The sequence below is a fragment of the Ranitomeya variabilis genome, chromosome 7, assembly GCF_051348905.1.
Source record: "Ranitomeya variabilis isolate aRanVar5 chromosome 7, aRanVar5.hap1, whole genome shotgun sequence".
In the NCBI taxonomy this organism is placed as follows: Eukaryota; Metazoa; Chordata; class Amphibia; order Anura; family Dendrobatidae; genus Ranitomeya; species Ranitomeya variabilis.
The window spans coordinates 166529412-166551919 of NC_135238.1; the positions used below are offsets into that span (position 1 = coordinate 166529412).

Below are 22508 nucleotides of genomic sequence, written 5' to 3' on the forward strand. Positions count from 1 at the left end.
ACGAAGGATCTGAAATACCATCCTGACTTGTTTCACATGAGACTCCCAGTCATCTGAAAAAATCAAAATATCATCCAAATATACAATCATGAATTTATCAAGATAATTCCGAAATATATCATGCATGAAGGACTGAAACACAGATGGAGCATTAGAGAGTCCGAATGGCATCACAAGGTATTCAAAATGGCCTTCGGGCGTATTAAACGCAGTTTTCCATTCGTCACTTTGCTTAATACGAACAAGATTATATGCCCCTCGAAGGTCAATGTTAGTAAACCAACTAGCCCCCTTAATCCTAGCAAACAGATCAGAAAGCAAAGGCAAAGGGTATTGGAATTTGACCGTGATCTTATTCAAGAGGCGATAATCAATACAGGGTCTCAAGGAGCCATCTTTTTTGGCAACAAAAAAAAAAACCTGCTCCCAATGGTGAAGAAGATGGCCGAATATGCCCCTTCTCCAAGGACTCCTTAACATAGCTCCGCATGGCGGTGTGTTCTGGCACAGACAGGTTGAAAAGTCGGTCCTTAGGGAACTTACAGCCTGGAATCAAGTCAATAGCACAATCACAGTCCCTATGCGGTGGAAGGGAACTATACTTGGGCTCATTGAATACATCCTGGAAATCTGACAAAAACGCAGGAATTTCAGAAGAGGGAGAGGAGGCAAATGACATCAAAGGAACGTCACCATGAACCCCCTGACAACCCCAACTAGTCACAGACATAGATTTCCAATCTAATACCGGGTTATGCACCTGTAACCATGGGAAACCCAGCACAATAGCATCATGCAAATTATGCAACACCAGAAAACGACAATCTTCCTGATGGGCTGGCGCCATGCACATGGTCAGCTGTGTCCAAAACTGAGGTTTATTTTTAGCCAACGGTGTAGCATCAATGCCCCTCAAAGGAATAGGACTCTGCAAAGGCTGCAAGGGGAAACCACAACGTCTGGCAAATTCTAAGTCCATTAAGTTTAGAGCGGCGCCTGAATCCACAAATGCCATGACCGAAAATGACGATAATGAGCAGATCAGGGTCACAGATAACAGAAATTTAGGTTGTACAGTACTGATGGTAACAGAACTAGCGATTCTCTTTGTACGCTTAGGGCAATCAGAAATAACATGAGCAGAATCGCCGCAGTAAAAACACAACCTATTCTGATGTCTGAATCCTTGTCGTTCAGCTCTAGACACAATCCTATCACACTGCATAGGCTCAGGACTCCGCTCGGAAGACAATGCCATAGTGTGCACAACTCTGCGCTCGCGCAAGCGCCGATCAATCTGAATGGCCAGAGACATAGAATCACTCAGACCAGCAGGCGTGGGGAACCCCACCATAACATCTTTAACGGATTCAGAAAGACCCTTTCTGAAAATTGCCGCCAAGGCATGCTCATTCCATTTAGTCAGTACAGACCATCTTCTAAACTTCTGGCAATATGATTCTGCCGCTTCTTGACCCTGACACAGGGCCAACAAGGTCTTCTCAGCATGATCCACTGAATTAGGTTCATCATACAATAACCCAAGCGCCTGAAAAAAGGTCTCTACATTCAGCAATGCCGGATTCCCAGGTTCCAGGGCAAATGCCCAATCCTGGGGGTCACCACGCAGAGAGATATAACAATTTTAACCTGCTGGATGGGATCACCAGAGGAACGGGGTTTCAGAGCAAAAAACAGTTTACAGTTATTTTTAAAGCTCAGAAATTTGGACCTGTCCCCAAAAAACAAATCAGGAGTTGGAATTCTAGGCTCTAAAACCGGAGTCTGAACGATATAATCGGAAATACCCTGTACTCTAGCAGCAAGTTGATCCACACGAGAAGCCAATCCCTGAACATCCATACCAGCGCCGAACTCCTGAGCCACCCAGAGGTAAAGAGGGAAGAAAAAAAAACCCACAACAGACTACAGAAAAAAAAATGGCTCAGCACTTTCCTTCCCTTCTTCTGAGATGCGGTTAACTCATTGTTGGCCAGTTGTACTGTTATGATCTGGTGGCCTAAGAGCAGCATGAGACGTACTCTGGAGAAGGTGGTACCTGTACTGACCGCAGACCCTGAACTTAAAACCGCAACTAGAAGTAGCCGTGGAATGTACCTAACACTCCCTGGACATCTCGACACAGCCGGAGGACTAATTACCCCTAGAGATAGAAAAGGGAAAACTATCTTGCCTCACAGAAAATCCCCAAAGGATAGACAGCCCCCCACAAATATTGACTGTGAGAGGAGAGGGAAAAAACATACACAGACTGAAATGAGAATTTAGCAAAGGAGGCCACTTCTAGCTAAATAGAAAAGATAGGACAGAGTACTATGCGGTCAGTATTAAAACACTAGAAAATATCCACCACAGAAAATACAAAATCTCCACAGCTAACTAAAGATATGGAGGGTATATCTGCATCTCCAGAGATGCCAGCTTGGCTAAACAAATCCTTATACAGACCAAGCTGGACAAGACAAAAACATGAAAAAGAACTGAACAATAAGGCCACAGCATGTGGACAGCAAAAATCAAGGCCAGAACTTATCTTTGTTGAAATGAACAGCAAAGCAGGAGAGACCAGGAAAGGATGTGAATCATCCAGGAACAATGGACAACTGGCACTGACTAAAGGGTCAAGCAAGACTAAATAGCCCAGTCAGAATTGCAAAAAGTGAACACACCTGACAAATGCTGCGACTCAGAGACAGCAGCGCTACCACTTACAACCACCGGAGGGAGCCCAAGAGCAGAATTCACAACACATGTCCCAACAAGGCTGCAACGTCAGCAAGGATGTGGAGGAGTCATGTTTTGGCACGGAATCATGGGGAAACAGCTGGTAGGGCCCTTTAAAGTTCCTGAAGATGTGAAAATGATCTCTGCAAAGTATATAGAGTTTCTGACTAACAACTTTCTTCCATGGTATAAAAAGCAGAAACGTGCCTTGAGGAGCAAAATCATCTTCATGCTGACAATGCACCATTTCATGCTGCAAATAATACCTCTGAGTCATTGGCTGCTATGGGCATAAAAGGAGATAAACTCATGGTGTGGCCACCATCTTCCCCTGCCCTCAACCCTATAGAGAACCTTTGGAGTATCATCAAGCCAAAGATCTATAAGATCTATGAGGGTGGGAGGCTGTTCACATCAAAACAGCAGCTCTGGGAGGCTATTCTGACTTCATGCAAAGAAATACAAGCAGAAACTCTCCAAAAACTCAGAAGTTCAATGGATGCAAGAATTGTGAAGGTGAAATCAAAGAAGGGGTCCTATATTAACATGTAACTTGGTCTGTTAGGATGTTTTGGAGTTAAATAGATTTTTGTTCAGTGAATGTGACCTCCTAATGCTGCAAATTCCACAAATGAGCATTTTCAGTTCTTTAAAACATATCAAATGTTTAGAAATTCTACTGTGCCTAATAATTTGGAACAGTGCATTGTGGGGTTTTATCCATTTTGGAGATTATACTGTTATCATTGGGAGGTTTCGTCAATAAAATTCGATGTATACTCTGACGGGTGATGACTTTTATTAGACTGACTGTCATTTGCACCGACCATTTAGGAAAATCTGAGAAAAAATATAATTTGCATAATAATTTGGAACATAGTGTATAGAGAGCGGGCATCCAGAATACAGCAAATTAGGAGAAATGTTATTTAATACATGTGATCCATCTTGGTAGATTAACGTGACATTTCGGTCAGTACCCAAGATGGACCACATGTATTAAATAAAATGTATCCTCATTCGCTTTATTCTGGACTTACAGATCTCAATATTTTTCATTACTGGACACTAAGGGTTAAACCCTATGTGGGCACTCGAAAAGGAAACCTAGGAGTACTGTATTTCTTACTACACATATAAAGGGCATGAGTCATTAAGACTGGCATTTTGGTACGTTAGTTTTGATACTGGGTGCAATGAAGTAAGATGCACCAGAGTCAATAGCACGTGTGTCCATCTTAATGAATTTGGCACATCTTTCAGTTGTAGTGTGCCGGCATCATGTCTGCCAGCTCACTTTTGTGGCGTTAATTATGATGAATTTATTGTAACAGGGTTGGCCATACCACGAGCTGGCGTAAAAATGTGTTTGCAACATTTCAAGCAGTTCTGGCACAAACTGATTACGGTTATCATCCCCTATGTTCTTGGAGAAGTTTTTAGGACCACATTGGGCAACACCAACCCTTCCCTAAGTGTGTTACTGCTTTGAAGTGAGAAAATATAGGAAATCATTTATTTGAAAAGTGGTGATATAGTTAAGCCATGGGGTCTACAACATAGTCATTTATAATAGAAAAAGTAAAGCCGCACAGCTGTCCACGATCCGAGACCAACTGCGGTCCGTCCAGTGCGTGTCACACAGGAGCCTGATGTCCAGGTAGAGGTGCCTGCATGAATAAGATATGCAACCAACAGAAAAAAACAAAACAATGCGGCAACACTCATCGGTCCATGTGTGGTTCGATTTCTTTATTAAAGCATTAAAACAAAGCCATCATGTTCACGGCCCGGGATGGTGAAACAGAAAAGGAGGTGAGCAGGATGTGACGATGGCCGTTTCGCGCCTACGAAAGCGCTTCCACGGGTTTTGTATGATAATATATCTAATGCCCGCAATGTAGGTTCAAAAGAAATACATTATAATGCAAAACATTCTAAGGATTCCAGGAAAAAAAAAATGTCATTAACTTTTAATAAGAGAGAGAGAGCTCTCACACTAGACTAATCTGTGCTAGCAGATAAAAGAGTTTTAACCTTACTGATTCATGAACGGCTTCCCTCCTTGGGTTTTATTTCCCATTTATATGGATAATTGTCTAGGGCTCCTCAACCTTTAATGAGACAGATTTCCAGAGCTGGTAAGATACAGTTATGAACAGACATCTGGCTAAATATACCAACTCTGCATGCACAGGTGGTGGTAGCATTTGGGCAGATTAACCCTTTCAGTTAAGATAAACCGAATTCTTTATAGTGGGAAATTTACATATTTTAATATTAAGTCTATCTAATAAGTATAGCTCAAAGTTCTTGGGGCCCTGAATAGAGGTGTAGCTGGGGAGAAGGGAGAATACTTCCAAGTAGGCCCTCAACCTGGGTAGCGCATGGGGAGTCTCAGCAGATGACAAAGCTGTTACATATAAAATAGACTATACTCTTCAGTGACCGTATAGTGTTAGACACCAGCTCTGCAGACCCTATAGTTGATTACAGGTCAGATATGTGTGACTTAATGTTGATGTCCTTTCTGATGAGTACAATTTTTCTGTCTTTTCCATCTTGCCCAAACTGCCTTGATGTCCCTTCTCACATTTCCCCATCCTTATGATACCCACTTTCTTCTGAGCCTGTTGTTGCTTTGCCACCTGGAAAAGTAATAATGCCCACTTAATAATATGTACTAATGCCCAACAATACACAGAGTGACTCCTTATCAGATGATAATCTACCCCCTTAATAAATGAAAATGCCCCCAGTGCGCCCTTAATGAATAGTAATAATCGCCACTTTAATCAATATTAATAATGCCAAGGTCTCCCCCTTATTCTATGATAACACTGCCCAAAGTTCCCTCTTAATTAGTTCTTTATTACAAGTAGTAAGGCCTCATAGGAGAATAATAAAATATATACTCACCTAACTTTGATTCTCCGACCTCGCAGCAGTCCTCTTCTGCACAATCTGCATCCGAGCACGGGTAGCATGTGCGGTTATGTCTTAGTGCCACCTTTGGCAAGACACTGACTTTTTGTATAACCACTCTGTCTTGAGGACCTCAGGCCTAAAGTGGCCTGCAGCTTACAGAGCTCAGGAATTAATAACACCGGTGTCCCGTGGACACCAATAAAGCTGAAAGTGGGCCTCATCGCAAGAGTGGGTTTGGAGTGACTGCTTCTCTGCCATCTTGTAGCTACACTGGAGCACCTTCTATAATTGGGCCCATCATGTAACTGGAAACCAACTCTGCTGATCCTAATCTTGTTTGGGTACTATATCTATATCCATTGTAAGAACGAAATGTTAGCCTGAATAATGGACGTTACTTCTTGACCTCTACTTTGAAATTTCCATTCTGTTAATATCACCACCTTACCAGCCACGTAAATTATAGCACCGTTACAAGAGTCACCTTGCAGTCTGATAGTGAAAACCGCAGAATATTTGCAAATGCTTAAACCAATATATTTTCTTCTATTTGTTCGATTTCTTCATTTACACTCGTATTCTCTATTATTTAGGCAGCAGTGTTGAGTTTGACTGGTGTGCAGTTTCCAGCATCCGTTCCTTACGCGAGGTTGGCAAGAAGACTGTGGTAGTGAACTGCAACCCTGAGACCGTCAGCACAGATTTTGATGAATGTGACAAACTTTACTTTGAGGAGCTGTCACAGGAAAGAATTTTGGATGTTTTCCAACAAGAAGTGAGTGATCCAGCTTCTGTTGTGTTGAAAATGTATGACGTAGCCTCAGATTTCTGGAAACTGTAATGTCATAATAACTAGGTTAGGGTAATTATATCTGTAGTTTGTGTTTACAGTTCAAAGTTGAAAAAATAAAATTATATAACTTTAAGCAGAATAAGACCACTTTTAAATGTCAGCAAATATATATCTATGTACTTGTACATAACCATAATATTTAATGCATTATCCAAACTTCTCTGCCTTCCCAGTCTAGAAGTTAAAAACTTATTTGCCACACTTTTGATATAATAACATATGCATATCATCCTACTAGACTTGCATTGATAATTTAACCTATTACTAGTGATGAGCGAGTGTGCTCGTTACTCGAATTTTACGAGCATGCTCGGGTGTTCTACAAGTATCTTGGGCACGCTTGTAGATTAAGTTTGAGTCCCCGCAGCTGCATGATATGCGGCTGCTACACAGCCTGAATGCATGTGGGGATTCCCTAACAAACAGGCAACCCCCACATTTATTAAGGCTGTCTAGCAGCCGCAAAGCATGAACCTGCGGCGACTCAAACATAATCTCCGAGCACGCCCAAGATACTCGGAGAACACCCGAGCATGTTTGGAAAACTCAAGTAACGAGCACACTCGCTCATCACTACCTATTACCTATTATTACACAGATATGAGCACATCCATAAGTGTGTGTAGCCCATTCATATAGCCTGTGCACCAAGACAAGTGGATAAAAGTTATGTATTGCATGCAAAACATCAAAGCTAAGACTTTTTTGCATACTTAAAATCTCAACATAGTATTATGGACAGGGCCGGACTGGGACTAAAATTCAGCCCTGGCATTTGAAGGTACACAGGCCCACTTGTCACATGGTGACTGTATAATATCTTTGTACACTTGTAGGTTACAAGAAGTGAGGGGAGTGTAATACGACTACGACTATATAACATATAATCACAGCTGTATCCAGCATTAGAGCTCGGTCCTATTTATTGCTTTTAGTTGCAGTACCAAGAAAAGCCGCTACTTTACCTACATAACTGGATCTTGTAGATAATGAAGGGATGAGATGACCAAAGGCTATGGAACCTCATTCGGATGCTCCATAAACTTTGCCTACAGCCACTTTTGGTTCCGCTGCCCAGCACGAGACCCGGTGACTCTGAAGAGCGGTGACATCAGTAACGTCACCGCTCTTCAGATATTCCGGGTCTTGTGCTGAGCTCGGCGACTGTGAAGAGCGGTATTGTTACTACCGTCACCGCTCTTCAGAGTTGCTGGGTCTCGCCTGGTCTGGGCTAGTAGTGGGGGTGTCTGATAGACACCTCTCCATTACTTACACTAGGGATTGATAGCAGCCGACATTACGCAGCTGACATCAACCCTAAAAATCATTACACATACCAGAATTAAATGCTCTGGCAGCTGGGAAAAGCCGTAGAGTTAGCGCTATTCCTAGGCGCCGGGTGCTAACTACAACTGTCATCATCCTTGCCTGGTCTCCCTGCGAAGCATTTCTGCTGTATTTACATGCGCTAATCTCAGGCCACTAAACGAGTGTGATTGACAATAGTGAAGTCGTTCACTTGTTTCCCGGCCTCTTTACACCAACTGAGAAAGAATGAAGGGAACAGAACAATCACAATTAGATCAATCTGTCCCCATACAGTATCATGTTTTCAGCAGCACAACTACAGTTTACACTGGTGATGTGCTGCTGAGAACAAGGATTTCTGTTCCCACATAAACAATCCAATCACTCGATGAATAGGCAGCATTTTGCTTGTTTAGTATAATATACCCCATAGTCCTCCATATATTATAATATGCACCTCAGTCCTCCATATAGTATAATACACTCCTCAGTCCTCCATATAGTATAATACACTCCTCAGTCCTCCATATAGTATTATACACTCCATATAGTCCTCCATATAGTATAATACACTCCTCATAGACCTCCATATAGTATTATACACTCCATATAGTCCTCCATATAGTATAATACACTCCTCATAGACCTCCATATATTAAAATACACTGCAATTCCTCCATATAGTATAATACACTCCTCAGTCCTCCAAATAGTATAATACATTCCTCAGTCCTCCAAATAGTATAATACATTCCTTATAGTGCTCCATATAGTATAATGCCCCGCCATTGTCATCCATGTAGTACAAGTCACTTCCCATAGTATAATGCACCCCATAGTTCTTCATATAGTATAATGTATTCCCCATAGTCCTCGATACAGTATAATGCAGCCCATATATAGTATAATGATGCCACCCCAGAGTATAATGCAGCCACCCCACAAAATATATTGTAGCCCCCAGAGCATAATGTAACCCCCAGAGAATATAATGCAGTCCCCTCATATAGTATAATGCAGCCCCTGCATAAATAATATATAATAGCCCCCTCATAGAGCATAATGCAGCCCCCATAGAATATAATGTAGCCCCTCCATAGAATATAATACAGCACCCCATAGAATGTAAAACCGCCCTCCCCATAGAATGTAATGCAGCCAGCCCCCATAGAATGTAATGCAGCCAGCCACCCATAGAATGCAATGCAGCCAGCCCCCATAGAATGTAATGCAGCCAGCCACCCATAGAATGTAATGCAGAACAGCCCCCATAGAATGTAATGCAGCCAGCCCCCATAGAATGTAATGCAGCAAGCCCCCATAGAATGTAATTCAGCCAGCCCCCTTAGAATGGAATACAGCAAAGCCCCCATAGAATGTAATGCAGCCAGCCACCCATAGAATGTAATGCAGCCAGCCCCCATAGAATGTAATGCAGCCAGCCCCCATAGAATGTAATGCAGCCAGCCCCCATAGAATGTAATACAGCACAGCCCCCATAGAATGTAATGCAGCACAGCCCCCATAGAATGTAATGCAGCACAGCCCCCATAGAATGTAATGTAGCACAGCCCCCATAGAATGTAATGCAGCCAGCCCCCCATAGAATGTAATGCAGCACAGCCCCCATAGAATGTAATACAGCACAGCCCCCATAGAATGTAATACAGCACAGCCCCCATAGAATGTAATGCAGCCAGCCCCCCATAGAATGTAATGCAGCACAGCCCCCATAGAATGTAATGCAGCACAGCCCCCATAGAATGTAATACAGCACAGCCCCCATAGAATGTAATGCAGCCAGCCCCCCATAGAATGTAATGCAGCACAGCCCCCATAGAATGTAATACAGCCAGCCCCCATAGAATGTAATACAGCACAGCCCCCATAGAATGTAATGCAACCCCCCCAATAGCCCCACAATCCAGTTATCACTCAGTGATATATTAAAAAAAAAACAAAAAAAAAACACTCACCTCTCCTCATGCCCAGCGCTGCTCCTGGCTCCGGTCTCAGCAGCTGCAGTCTGCCCGGTCACACAGCAGGTGCGCGATGATATGACGTCATCGTGCACCCGCAGTGTCAGCGCTAGGCAGAGCGGGGAATGATGGGAGAGGGAGCGACAGCGGACGCTCTCTCCTCCATCATTGCATTGAACTGTACCGGCGTCTTAGACGCCGGTATAGTTGAATGCGGCGATGCTGGCGGGGGGTGAGTCAGCGGCGGCGGGGGGGGGGGAGTCGGGGGGGGGGGAGTCAGCGCTGGCGAGCGGCCCACGACTGCCACTGGCCCTTCTGGCATTTGCCAGAACTGCCCGATGGTCAGTCCGGCCCTGATTATGGATACCTATGGGGCTTTTTGTTTTAATTAAATGCATTTTTGGCTGAAAAGTATTTTTCCATATGGATTTATTAAAATATAGCTTATTTTGACTTTTGCTGCTTCTATGTATCACAATACATAGCCAGCTGCAGAATATAATTCACATAGAATTATGTCAGTTAGCTTGTCTGATGGCTTATGCATGTGGTCATTATTTCTTCTCTTCTGAAAATTCTTATGAACTGATCCAGTATCCAAGTCATACCACAAATAGAGCACTAGAACCAAGCTAAAAATGTTAATACATCTCTGGAACCAAGTTTATGACGTAAATACAGCATCTGAACCAAGCTCATAACATAGAAGGTGCACCAGAATCTAGTTCATAACATAAATACAGAACATAAGATGGGTACATAAAAATAGAACCAAGCTCAGTGCATAAATATAATACCAGGATCACGCTCATAACATAAAAGGAGCATCAGAATTAAGCATATAACGTGAATACAGTGCTAGAACCAAGCTCCAAACATAAATATAGTACCAGAATCAAGCACATAATATTAGAGTGCTTGAATCAAAAACATAACTATAGTACCAAAACCAAGCTAATAGCATAAATATAGTGCAAGAACCAAGCTCTTAACATACATATAGTACAAGAACTAAGCTCATAATATAAGCTCATAGCATGCATAATATAAGCTCATAGCACACATATAGTACAAGAACCAAGCTCATAATATAAATGTATAAACATATAAGGCTTCTTTCACACTTCAGTTGTTTGGCGTCAGTCTGCTCCGATATAGTGACAGATCGACGGATCCGTCACAATTGTTGAGAAAACGGTTCTAACGGATCCGTTTTTTTGACGGATCCGTTACTTGGGGGTTGTCTGGGAAAAGTATCTACTTTTTGGAGCATGCGCAATTGAAAAAGCGGATTGGGGCGACGGATCCGCCAAATGACGGTCGCGACGGATCCATCGCCCATAGGCGACCATTCTATGGAATGGCGGACGTGATGGATCCGTTGCGAACTGCCATTTCGGCGCAGACAAACAACGTTATAATGTCCGTCAGTGTCTAGATGACGTCCGCCAAATCTCGACGGATCTGTCACATGGCGGATGGAATGGACGACCATCCGCCACAATCCGTCGCTAATGCAAGTCTATGGGAAAATAGCGGATCCGCCCCCAAAAAATGGCGGATCCGGTATTTGACGAAAACGGCGGATTCAAACTGACACCAAAAGACTGAAGTGTGAAAGAGACCTTACCAGAACAAAGCTCAGTACATAAATTCAGTATCAGAACCAAGATCATAACATAAATACAAAACTAGAAACCAGCTCCATAAATCTGCACATTCTTAAAAAGGATGTTCAGTAGTGGACAACCTCTTTAACAATGTAATGTACTGTGACATACATTTTTATTACAGTCACTGAGGGCTGTATGGCACATATGCCCACTAGGAGTCATAGCTGACATGTCTCTAACATTGAGATACATTTGCTGCTATTAACCATTTAGATGCCACCCGCTGTCCATCGATGACAGGAGCATTTTAATGTAGATATAGCAATTGGTCGAGCAGTAGTGATGAGCGAGTATACTCATTGCTCGGGTGGTCTCCCAGTATTTATAACTGCTCGGAGATTTAGTTTTTGTTGATGCAGAAGCATGATTTACGGCTACTACCCAGCCTAAGTACATGTGGGGGTTGCCTAGTTGCTAGGGAATCCCATGTATTCAAGCTGTCTCTCAGCTGTAAATCATGCAGCCGAGGTGACGAAAACTAAATCTCCGAGCACTAACAAATATTCGGAGATCACCCGAGCAACAAGTATACTCGCTCATCACTATTGAACAGCACTCTCAGTATCAAATGGTGAGCGGGTGCACAATACCTGGTGAACTCAGTCCCAGTACACACAAATATGGATTCAAAAATAAAATTGGAAGCAGTGATCCAAAAGAACGTTTCAAACACTATATGCCAAATCCAAAATGCAACATTTCAGCTATACTTTAACCTTTATCAAGCATTTAAATGGTGTAAAAGTCGTTGTGTGTATATGTTAAAAACGTTTAAAAGGATACATGACAAATGGTTATTTTCTTTATATTTAGCAATGTGATGGCTGCATCATCTCAGTAGGAGGGCAGATCCCCAATAATTTGGCAGTACCTTTACACAAGAATGGAGTGAAGATCATGGGCACCAGCCCACTGCAGATTGATCGGGCTGAAGATCGTTCCATATTTTCTGCTGTCCTGGACGAGCTCAAGATTGCCCAGGCACCATGGAAAGCTGTTAATTCTCTGGTAACCACCATATTTCTAATATATTGTACAGATTGACTAATTATTAAGGTTCGTAAGAGCTAATACTTTTGTGAAATTAATCCTGTAATATTCATGATTCAATAATTATTTTGCCATCATAGGACGATGCTCTGCAGTTTACAAAGACCGTTGGTTACCCATGCTTACTGCGTCCTTCCTACGTGCTCAGGTAACCTTGTAATCCTGAAATACTGTGTAGTTTTTCTGCTATAGTGAAGCACTTTAATGTATATTTCTCTTGGGCTTCTAGTGGTTCAGCAATGAATGTGGTATATGGAGATGAAGAACTGAAGAACTTCCTAGCTGAGGCCACTCGTGTGTCACAGGTAAGATTCCTCTGATACAGTCAGTCCTGTACATTTGTCTGCCTGACACTGATTTCTTATGGAGAGTTCCGTCTTTCTGTCTGGGACATCACAGATATTTTCCCCTAGAAGCATTGCTGTAATATACTGTGCAAGGAATGGCACGTAGACTGCTCAAAGCTCTGCCAAGCCTGCATTTATTTAAGAGGAACAAAAGACTGAAATTAGTGTCTATAATCTTTTCTTAGCCTGTTAATTGGCTATTTTAAATGTTGAATCCATTATCCTATCTTGGATATTTGGGTCTTAGGGTACCGTCACACAGTGCCATTTTCATCGCTACGACGGCACGATTCGTGACGTTGCAGCGTCGTATGATTATCGCTCCAGCGTCGTATACTGCGGTCGCACGTTGCAATACACGGCACTGGAGCGATAATTTCATGACGTATTTGCGATGTAGAAGCCGTTGGTTACTGTGCGCACATCGTATACAACCTGTGTCAAACGATGCAAACATGCCGCCACAGCGGGACACTAGACGACGAAAGAAAGTTTCAAACGATCTGCTACGACGTACGATTCTCAGCGGGGATCCGGATCGCAGTAGCGTGTCAGACACAACGATATCGTAACGATATCGCTAGAACGTCACGAATCGTGCCGTCGTAGCGATGAAAATGGCACTGTGTGACGGTACCCTTATCGACAGTGTGTGTCATAAATGTTCGGTAGAATGATAGAAGTCCAACCTCTCAGAACCACATCTATCTCGAAAACAGATGTGGGATTCTCCATCCATTTGTATTGAAGCTTTGAAAAATATATACATTGTAGAATTTTATTTGATATATATGATATATTTAATATATTTATATATATATATATATATATATATATATATATACATATATATATATATATATATATATATATATATATATATATATATATATATATATATATATATATACAGTGGTGTTCAAAAGTCCTGCATAGGCGTGAAGAAAACTATATGTTTCATACTTCTGCAGCTCTTCAGTGAAACTGGTGGAACATATATGTTTTTGTAATCCCTCATTGTATGCCATTCTCATTTTTGAATGTCCCAAGTGTATAAATTGTTATGGCATGCGCATTTTTGATAATTTTTTTTACAGCATAACCATACCTACACCAGTGCAGTGTGTAGAATGGTGAACAGGTTTCTAAGTTCATTAACTTCCAATGCAAGTTCACACAGACTTAAATTTTACTTTTTAAGATTTGTTATGTTTTATTTAATTCAGAGTCCTGAAAAGGGCCTTTTGAGTGCATCTTAAGCTTCTAATACTTTATTGGCCAGCCTTTGCTCTTGAGCACCAGCTTGCATCTCTGTGGCATTGAGTGAACAAGCTTCTGGAGATGTTCACGAGTGATGATGTGGTTCCAGGCCTGTATCAGAGCCTCAATCAACTCACTCTTGGTCCTTGGCTGTTTTCTAGATATCGCTAATGATACCTTGTGCCACAAATTTTCAATTGGATTGAGGTCCGGGGACTGAGCTGGCCAGTCAATAGTAGCCACCTTGTTCTTCCAACACCATTGGCTGCCATACAGCCCCAGACCATTACTTTCATTACATGTTTCACAGAGAAGCTCAAACACTCTGGCTTGTACTCTTCATGTGGGAACCTTCTCACATAAGACTTGCCATCATTTCCTAAAATGCAAAAAGTGCTTTCATCACTAATTAGCACTTTTTCCCACTCCTCCTTCCTCCATTTTAAATATTTCAATGCCCACAGTTTTCTCCTTTGTCTTTGTATGGCTGTCATCAATGGCTTCTTTCGGGCCTTGCACCCTTTCAATCCTGCTATCAAACATCTCTTCCTAACAGTTGATGTTGCTACCTCAATATTGCACTTTTCTTGCCATTCTCGCAGAAGCTGAGGAGAGGTGAGCTTTCGATTGGCAAGGGATGTTCTTATCAGTACTCTATCCTCCCTTTTAGTTGACTTTCTGGGCCGACCAGATCTGGGCCTGTCCTGGGTAATTCCAAGCTGCTTATGTTTCTGCAAAATTCTTACGACTATACTCTGATTACAGCCGACCTTCCTTGCGATCTGGGGGCCAGTATAACCCTCTTCATGTAGCACCACAACTCGCACACGATCCTCCGCTGACAAAAATCTGAAGGCTCCCATCATAAAACTCTACAGTATGATTCACTAGATAGACCAACAGATAAAACAAACAAACAAAGCAGCAGATGTGATGCAATGTAATGCAATGTGATTGGCTGCCATATCCAGGTTATGATTGGTCACAAGAACCTCATCTGTGATTGGCTAATTTTGGATCTGAAGCTGTACAATATATAGTTGTGCTTTCAATTCCCATATTGTTGCAATAATTTCAGGCAAAACTGCTTCAAAAGCTAAAAATATTACAGGGAGAGAATGCAAAATTGTATTCTGAACAAAACCATATATAATATGTCATATTAGCATCGAAGATATTCGACAGAAAACGTTTAAAACTTGAAAAATCAATTTATCCGATGCCTATGCAGGACTTTTGAACACCACTGTATATATATATATATATATATACAGTGGGGCAAAAAAGTATTTAGTCAGTCAGCAATAGTGCAAGTTCCACCACTTAAAAAGATGAGAGGCGTCTGTAATTTACATCATAGGTAGACCTCAACTATGGGAGACAAACTGAGAAAAAAAAATCCAGAAAATCACATTGTCTGTTTTTTTAATCATTTTATTTGCATATTATGGTGGAAAATAAGTATTTGGTCAGAAACAAACAATCAAGATTTCTGGCTCTCACAGACCTGTAACTTCTTCTTTAAGAGTCTCCTCTTTCCTCCACTCATTACCTGTAGTAATGGCACCTGTTTAAACTTGTTATCAGTATAAAAAGACACCTGTGCACACCCTCAAACAGTCTGACTCCAAACTCCACTATGGTGAAGACCAAAGAGCTGTCAAAGGACACCAGAAACAAAATTGTAGCCCTGCACCAGGCTGGGAAGACTGAATCAGCAATAGCCAACCAGCTTGGAGTGAAGAAATCAACAGTGGGAGCAATAATTAGAAAATGGAAGACATTCAAGACCACTGATAATCTCCCTCGATCTGGGGCTCCATGCAAAATCCCACCCCGTGGGGTCAGAAGGATCACAAGAACGGTGAGCAAAAATCCCAGAACCACGTGGGGGGACCTAGTGAATGAACTGCAGAGAGCTGGGACCAATGTAACAAGGCCTACCATAAGTAACACACTACGCCACCATGGACTCAGATCCTGCAGTGCCAGGCGTGTCCCACTGCTTAAGCCAGTACATGTCCGGGCCCGTCTGAAGTTTGCTAGAGAGCATTTGGATGATCCAGAGGAGTTTTGGGAGAATGTCCTATGGTCTGATGAAACCAAACTGGAACTGTTTGGTAGAAACACAACTTGTCGTGTTTGGAGGAAAAAGAATACTGAGTTGCATCCATCAAACACCATACCTACTGTAAAGCATGGTGGTGGAAACATCATGCTTTGGGGCTGTTTCTCTGCAAAGGGGCCAGGACGACTGATCCGGGTACATGAAAGAATGAATGGGGCCATGTATCGTGAGATTTTGAGTGCAAACCTCCTTCCATCAGCAAGGGCATTGAAGATGAAACGTGGCTGGGTCTTTCAACATGACAATGATCCAAAGCACACCGCCAGGGCAACGAAGGAGTGGCTTCGTAAGAAGCATTTCAAGGTCCTGGAGTGGCCTAGCCAGTCTCCAGATCTCAACCCTATAGAAAACCTTTGGAGGGAGTTGAAAGTCTGTGTTGCCGAGAAAAAAGCCAAAAACATCACTGCTCTAGAGGAGATCTGCATGGAGGAATGGGCCAACATACCAACAACAGTGTGTGGCAACCTTGTGAAGACTTACAGAAAACGTTTGACCTCTGTCATTGCCAACAAAGGATATATTACAAAGTATTGAGATGAAATTTTGTTTCTGACCAAATACTTATTTTCCACCATAATATGCAATTAAAATGATAAAAAAACAGACAATGTGATTTTCTGGATTTTTTTTTCTCAGTTTGTCTCCCATAGTTGAGGTCTACCTATGATGTAAATTACAGACGCCTCTCATCTTTTTAAGTGGTGGAACTTGCACTATTGCTGACTGACTAAATACTTTTTTGCCCCACTGTATATATATATATACACTCACCGGCCACTTTATTAGGTACACCATGCTAGTAACGGGTTGGACCCCCTTTTGCCTTCAGAACTGCCTCAATTCTTCGTGGCATAGATTCAACAAGGTGCTGGAAGCATTCCTCAGAGATTTTGGTCCATATTGACATGATGGCATCACACAGTTGCCGCAGATTTGTCGGCTGCACATCCCAAAGATGCTCCATACAAGGCAGGATGGATCCATGCTTTCATGTTGTTTACGCCAAATTCTGACCCTACCATCCGAATGTCGCAGCAGAAATCGAGACTCATCAGACCAAGCAACATTTTTCCAATCTTCTACTGTCCAATTTCGATGAGCTTGTACAAATTGTAGCCTCAGTTTCCTGTTCTTAGCTGAAAGGAGTGGTACCCGGTGTGGTCTTCTGCTGCTGTAGCCCATCTGCCTCAAAGTTCGACGCACTGTGCGTTCAGAGATGCTCTTAGGCCTACCTTGGTTGTAACGGGTGGCGATTTGAGTCACTGTTGCCTTTCTATCAGCTCGAACCAGTCTGCCCATTCTCCTCTGACCTCTGGCATCAACAAGGCATTTCCGCCCACAGAACTGCCGCTCACTGGATTTTTTTTCTTTTTCGGACCATTCTCTGTAAACCCTAGAGATGGTTGTGCGTGAAAATCCCAGTAGATCAGCAGTTTCTGAAATACTCAGACCAGCCCTTCTGGCACCAACAACCATGCCACGTTCAAAGGCACTCAAATCACCTTTCTTCCCCATACTGATGCTCGGTTTGAACTGCAGGAGATTGTCTTGACCATGTCTACATGCCTAAATGCACTGAGTTGCCGCCATGTGATTGGCTGATTAGAAATTAAGTGTTAACAAGAAGTTGGACAGGTGTACCTAATAAAGTGGCCAGTGAGTGTATATATATATATATATATATATATATATATATATATATATATATATATATATATATATGTATGTATGTATGTATGTACATACATACATACATCTATATATACATAAAATGAAATTATATATGATTTACTTTTATTAAACATTAATTTTATTTCTGACTTCTACGTATGCTTGGGACTTTTCAAAAGCTCCAATAGAAATGGATGGAGAGTCCCACATCTGTTCTCGAGATAGATGTAGTTCTGAGAGTTGGACTTCTATCATTCTATCGAACATTTGTGGCATATATAGTTGTGGCCAAAAGTATTGACACCCCTGCAATTCTGTCAGATAATACTCAGTTTCTTCCTGAAAAACTATATCTGTGTTTCCTCCTCATCCTGCCCATTGCCCAGCCACTTCAAGATGAGTCTGCTGGCACATTGACCCAGACCACTACATTCTCCTTGCACTCTACACAGCCAGAATCTGACCCTGCTGAAAGTCAAGTTACCCTTCCCGCATACTATACCACCTTACACGGGGACAAAGAGGAAGGTGCAGATGAAAGTGCAGGTTCCTTCATCAGGTGGGGGCATACTCTTTGGCGACGTCACTGGCACAGGGCCGCTCATAGAACGCAAAAGTGTCTCTGCCAGTGGGAGGCGCCACCCGATGTCAAACACACCGCCGTACTATGAGGGGCCCTGTGCTAGTGCCAACGAGTGGGCCCCCCCTGCTTGCTCAGGATCTCAGCACTTGCAAAGTTGAAATACTTACCTCTCGCTGCTCCACTGCCGTGACGTATTCTGCGTTTCCTGGGCCCACAAAAATCTTGAGCCAGCCCTTCCCCTCCACAACTTTAGCCAAATGACCCCCTGTTTTCAATGCCTAACTATTATTATAAAGTAAATTAAGATTGACTAGCTTAAGTAATAAGAATTGATGTTTTTGGCATTAAAATGGGCACTGTAGGTGTTTTCCTGTCCTCCACTCACTGCCGTCTTTAATTCCCCATTGACTTGCATTGGGTTTCGTGTTTCAGTTGGCCCCCGACTTTTCGCAATAATCGGCCGATTTCACCCTACCCGACTTTTGACAAAGTCGGGTTTTGTGAAACCCGACTCGATCCGAAAAAAGTAAAAGTCGCTCAACTCTAGTATCCATGTATATACACACACACACACACACACACACACACACACACACACACACACACACACACACACACACACACACATATATATATATATATATATATATATATATATATATATATAAAATAAAATGTATACATAAATAAAGTATACAAAAAATAATATATATATTTAATAAAATAGCAAATAGATCAATGGCTGCACTCAAAATTAACTGTGCTAAGGCAAGGAAATGTGCAATACATGAAATGTGAATAGCATAATGGCTTGGGAAATTTATGAAAAAACACATGAGATTCTTAGCACAAGATTTGGCCAAAAGTTGTGAGCCCATCCACCAAACGTCAAGGCAATCTCAAAATGGATGGGTACCTGAGCTGACTGCCTAGTGTGAACACTTACCTATGGCTACCATAGGTAAATGTTCACACTAGGCAGTCAGCTCAGGTACCCGTCCGTTTTGAGATTGCCTTGACGTTTGGTGGATGGGCTCACAACTTTTGGCCAAATCTTGTGCTAAGAATCTCATGTGTTTTTTCATAAATTTCCCAAGCCATTATGCTATTCACATTTCATGTATTGCACATTTCCTTGCCTTAGCACAGTTAATTTTGAGTGCAGCCATTCATCTATTTGCTATATGACTTTTCTGGTTATGCACCAGTTCAGACTATATTGTTGTTCAGTCAGTTTTCTTATATTTACTATTTAATAAAATACTCACAACAACATGCTGCCTCTAAAATATATATATATATATATATATATATATATATACAATATTATATATACACACATTATATGAAAATGTATATATACAGTACAGACCAAAAGTTTGAACACACCTTCTCATTTAAAGATTTTTCTGTATTTTCATGACTATGAAAATTGTAAATTCACACTAAAGGCATCAAAACTATGAATTAACACATGTGGAATTATATGCCAAACAAAAAAGTGTGAAACTACTGAAATTATGTCTTATATTCTAGGTTCTTTGAAGTAGCCACCTTTTGCTTTGATGACTGCTTTGCACACTCTTGGCATTCTCTTGATGAGCTTCAAGAGGTTGTCACCGGAAATGGTTTTCACTTCACAGGTGTGCCCTGTCAGGTTTAATAAGTGGGATTTATTGTCTTATAAATGGGGTTGGGACTATCAGTTGTGTTGAGCAGAAGTCTGGTGGATACATAGCTGACAGTCCTACTGAATAGACTGTTAGAATTTTTATTATGGCAAGAAAAAAGCAGCTAAGTAAAGAAAAACGAGTGGCCATCATTACTTTAAGAAATGAAGGTCAGTCAGTCCGAAAAATTGGGAAAACTTTGAAAATGTCCCCAAGTGCAGTTGCAAAAACCATCAAGCGCTACAAAGAAACTGGCTCACATGAGGACTGACCCAGGAAAGGAAGAACAAGAGTCACCTCTGCTTCTGAGGATAAGTTTATCCGAGTCACCAGCCTCAGAAATTGCAGGTTAACAGCAGCTCAGATTAGATACCAGGTCAATGCCACACAGTGTTCTAGCAGCAGACACACAGACACATCTCTACAACAACTGTTAAGAGGAGACTGTGCAGCAGGCCTTCATGGTAAAATAGCTGGTAGGAAATCACTGCTAAGGACAGGCAACAAGCAGAAGAGACTTCTTTGGGCTAAAGAACACAAGGAATGGTCATTAGACCAGTGGAAATCTGTGTTTTGGTCTGATGAGTCCAAATTTGTGATCTTTGGTTCCAACCACCGCGTCTTTGTGCGACGCAGAAAAGGTGAACGGATGGACTCTACATGCCTGGTTCCCACCGTGAAGCATGGAGGAGGAGGTGTGATGGTGTGGTGGTGCTTTGCTGGTGATACTGTTGGGGATTTATTCAAAATTGAAGGCATACTGAACCAGCATGGCTACCACAGCATCTTGCAGTGGCATGCTATTCCATCCGGTTTGCATTTAGTTGGACCATCATTTATTTTTCAACAGAAAAATGACCCCAAACACACCTCCAGGCTGTGTAAGGGCTATTTGACCAAGAAGGAGAGTGATGGGGTGCTACGCCAGATGACCTGGCCTCCACAGTCACCAGACCTGAACCCAATCGAGATGGTTTGGGATGAGCTGGACCGCAGAGTGAAGGCAAAAGGGTCAACAAATGCTAAGCATCTCTGGGAACTCCTTCAAGATTGTTCGAAGACCATTCCCGGTGACTACCTCTTGAAGCTCATCAAGAGAATGCCAAGAGTGTGCAAAGCAGTCATCAAAGCAAAAGGTGGCTACTCTGAAGAACCTAGAATATAAGACATATTTTCAGTTGTTTCACATTCTTTTGTTAAGTATATAATTCCACATGTGTTAATTCATAGTTTTGATGAATTCAGTGTGAATTTACAATTTTCATAGTCATGAAAATATAGAAAAATCTTTAAATGAGAAGGTGTGTCCAAACTTTTGGTCTGTACTGTATATATAATATAATATATATAATAAAATATATCTATCACATGCACACACACTTGTTTTTTGGAGAAATATTTCAATCAAAATACACAGAGAAATATTACTGGAAAGTACCTATTGAAATACCCACGTGTGAATGGTTTGTACTGATATATCAATGACTTAAACTCTTATATATAATTCATACTTAACTGGCAGCAAAATGTTCACATCTTGCCAGCTCTTAAGGTAATGTATCTTATCTTCATATTACACTTTTTTTTTGGTACGAGTAAGGGGTTTTTATGCATTTAAAGAACATCCTGTGTAGTTGTAACTCAGAAGATGAAAGTGTCTTTAAACACTCTCAGGGTGGTTTGTAGGAAGAAAAGTATTTTTGTGGAAGCAGGTTTGATCTGAGAAAGACTTATATTGAGTGATGCAAGCTCTCCGCAACTGGAGACTAAGATCAACTATTAGTCCATGAGCCGGGCCAGATATCGGTACCACCCGGAGTGACTAATTTTCTTTGGTATTTTTAGGTAGATGCATGTCTGTAGTTTATTTTTTGATATGATAGCCCTTACATATACGTAGCTTATTAACCCCTTCAGCCCTAGGCCTATTTGTACCCAAGTGCCTAAGCCAATCTGACCTGTGCCACTTCATGGGCTAATAACTTTGGAACGCTTTCACCTATCCAAGCCATTCTGAGATTGTTTTCTCGTGACATATTGTACTTCACGTCAGTGCTAAATGGGAGTCAATATATTTTACCTTTCTATATAAAAAAATGCTAAATATTCGGAAATTTTGGAAAAATCGGCAATTTTTTAACTTTGAAATTCTCTGCTTTTTACAAAAATACTGATACCCCCCATAATAGTTATTAATTTACACTCCCCACATGTTTACTTCATATTGGCATCATTTTGAAAATGAAACCTTATTGTTTTACGACGTAATAGGGCTTATAGTTTTATGCGCAATTTTTCACATTTACAGCAAAA

The 22508-nt window shown here is 41.6% G+C and overlaps 1 protein-coding gene across 2 annotated transcripts in view; it reads left to right on the forward strand.

Annotated features, from left to right (window-relative positions):
- Positions 1–22508, forward strand: part of CPS1 (carbamoyl-phosphate synthase 1) — a 131074-nt gene that overhangs the window by 80374 nt on the left and 28192 nt on the right. For both annotated transcript variants that reach the window (XM_077272240.1, XM_077272239.1), the window contains exons 25-28: positions 6267–6448; positions 12300–12494; positions 12617–12684; positions 12766–12841. In XM_077272240.1, coding sequence (XP_077128355.1) covers positions 6267–6448; positions 12300–12494; positions 12617–12684; positions 12766–12841 — 521 coding nt within the window. The remainder of the gene's footprint in view (positions 1–6266; positions 6449–12299; positions 12495–12616; positions 12685–12765; positions 12842–22508) is intronic.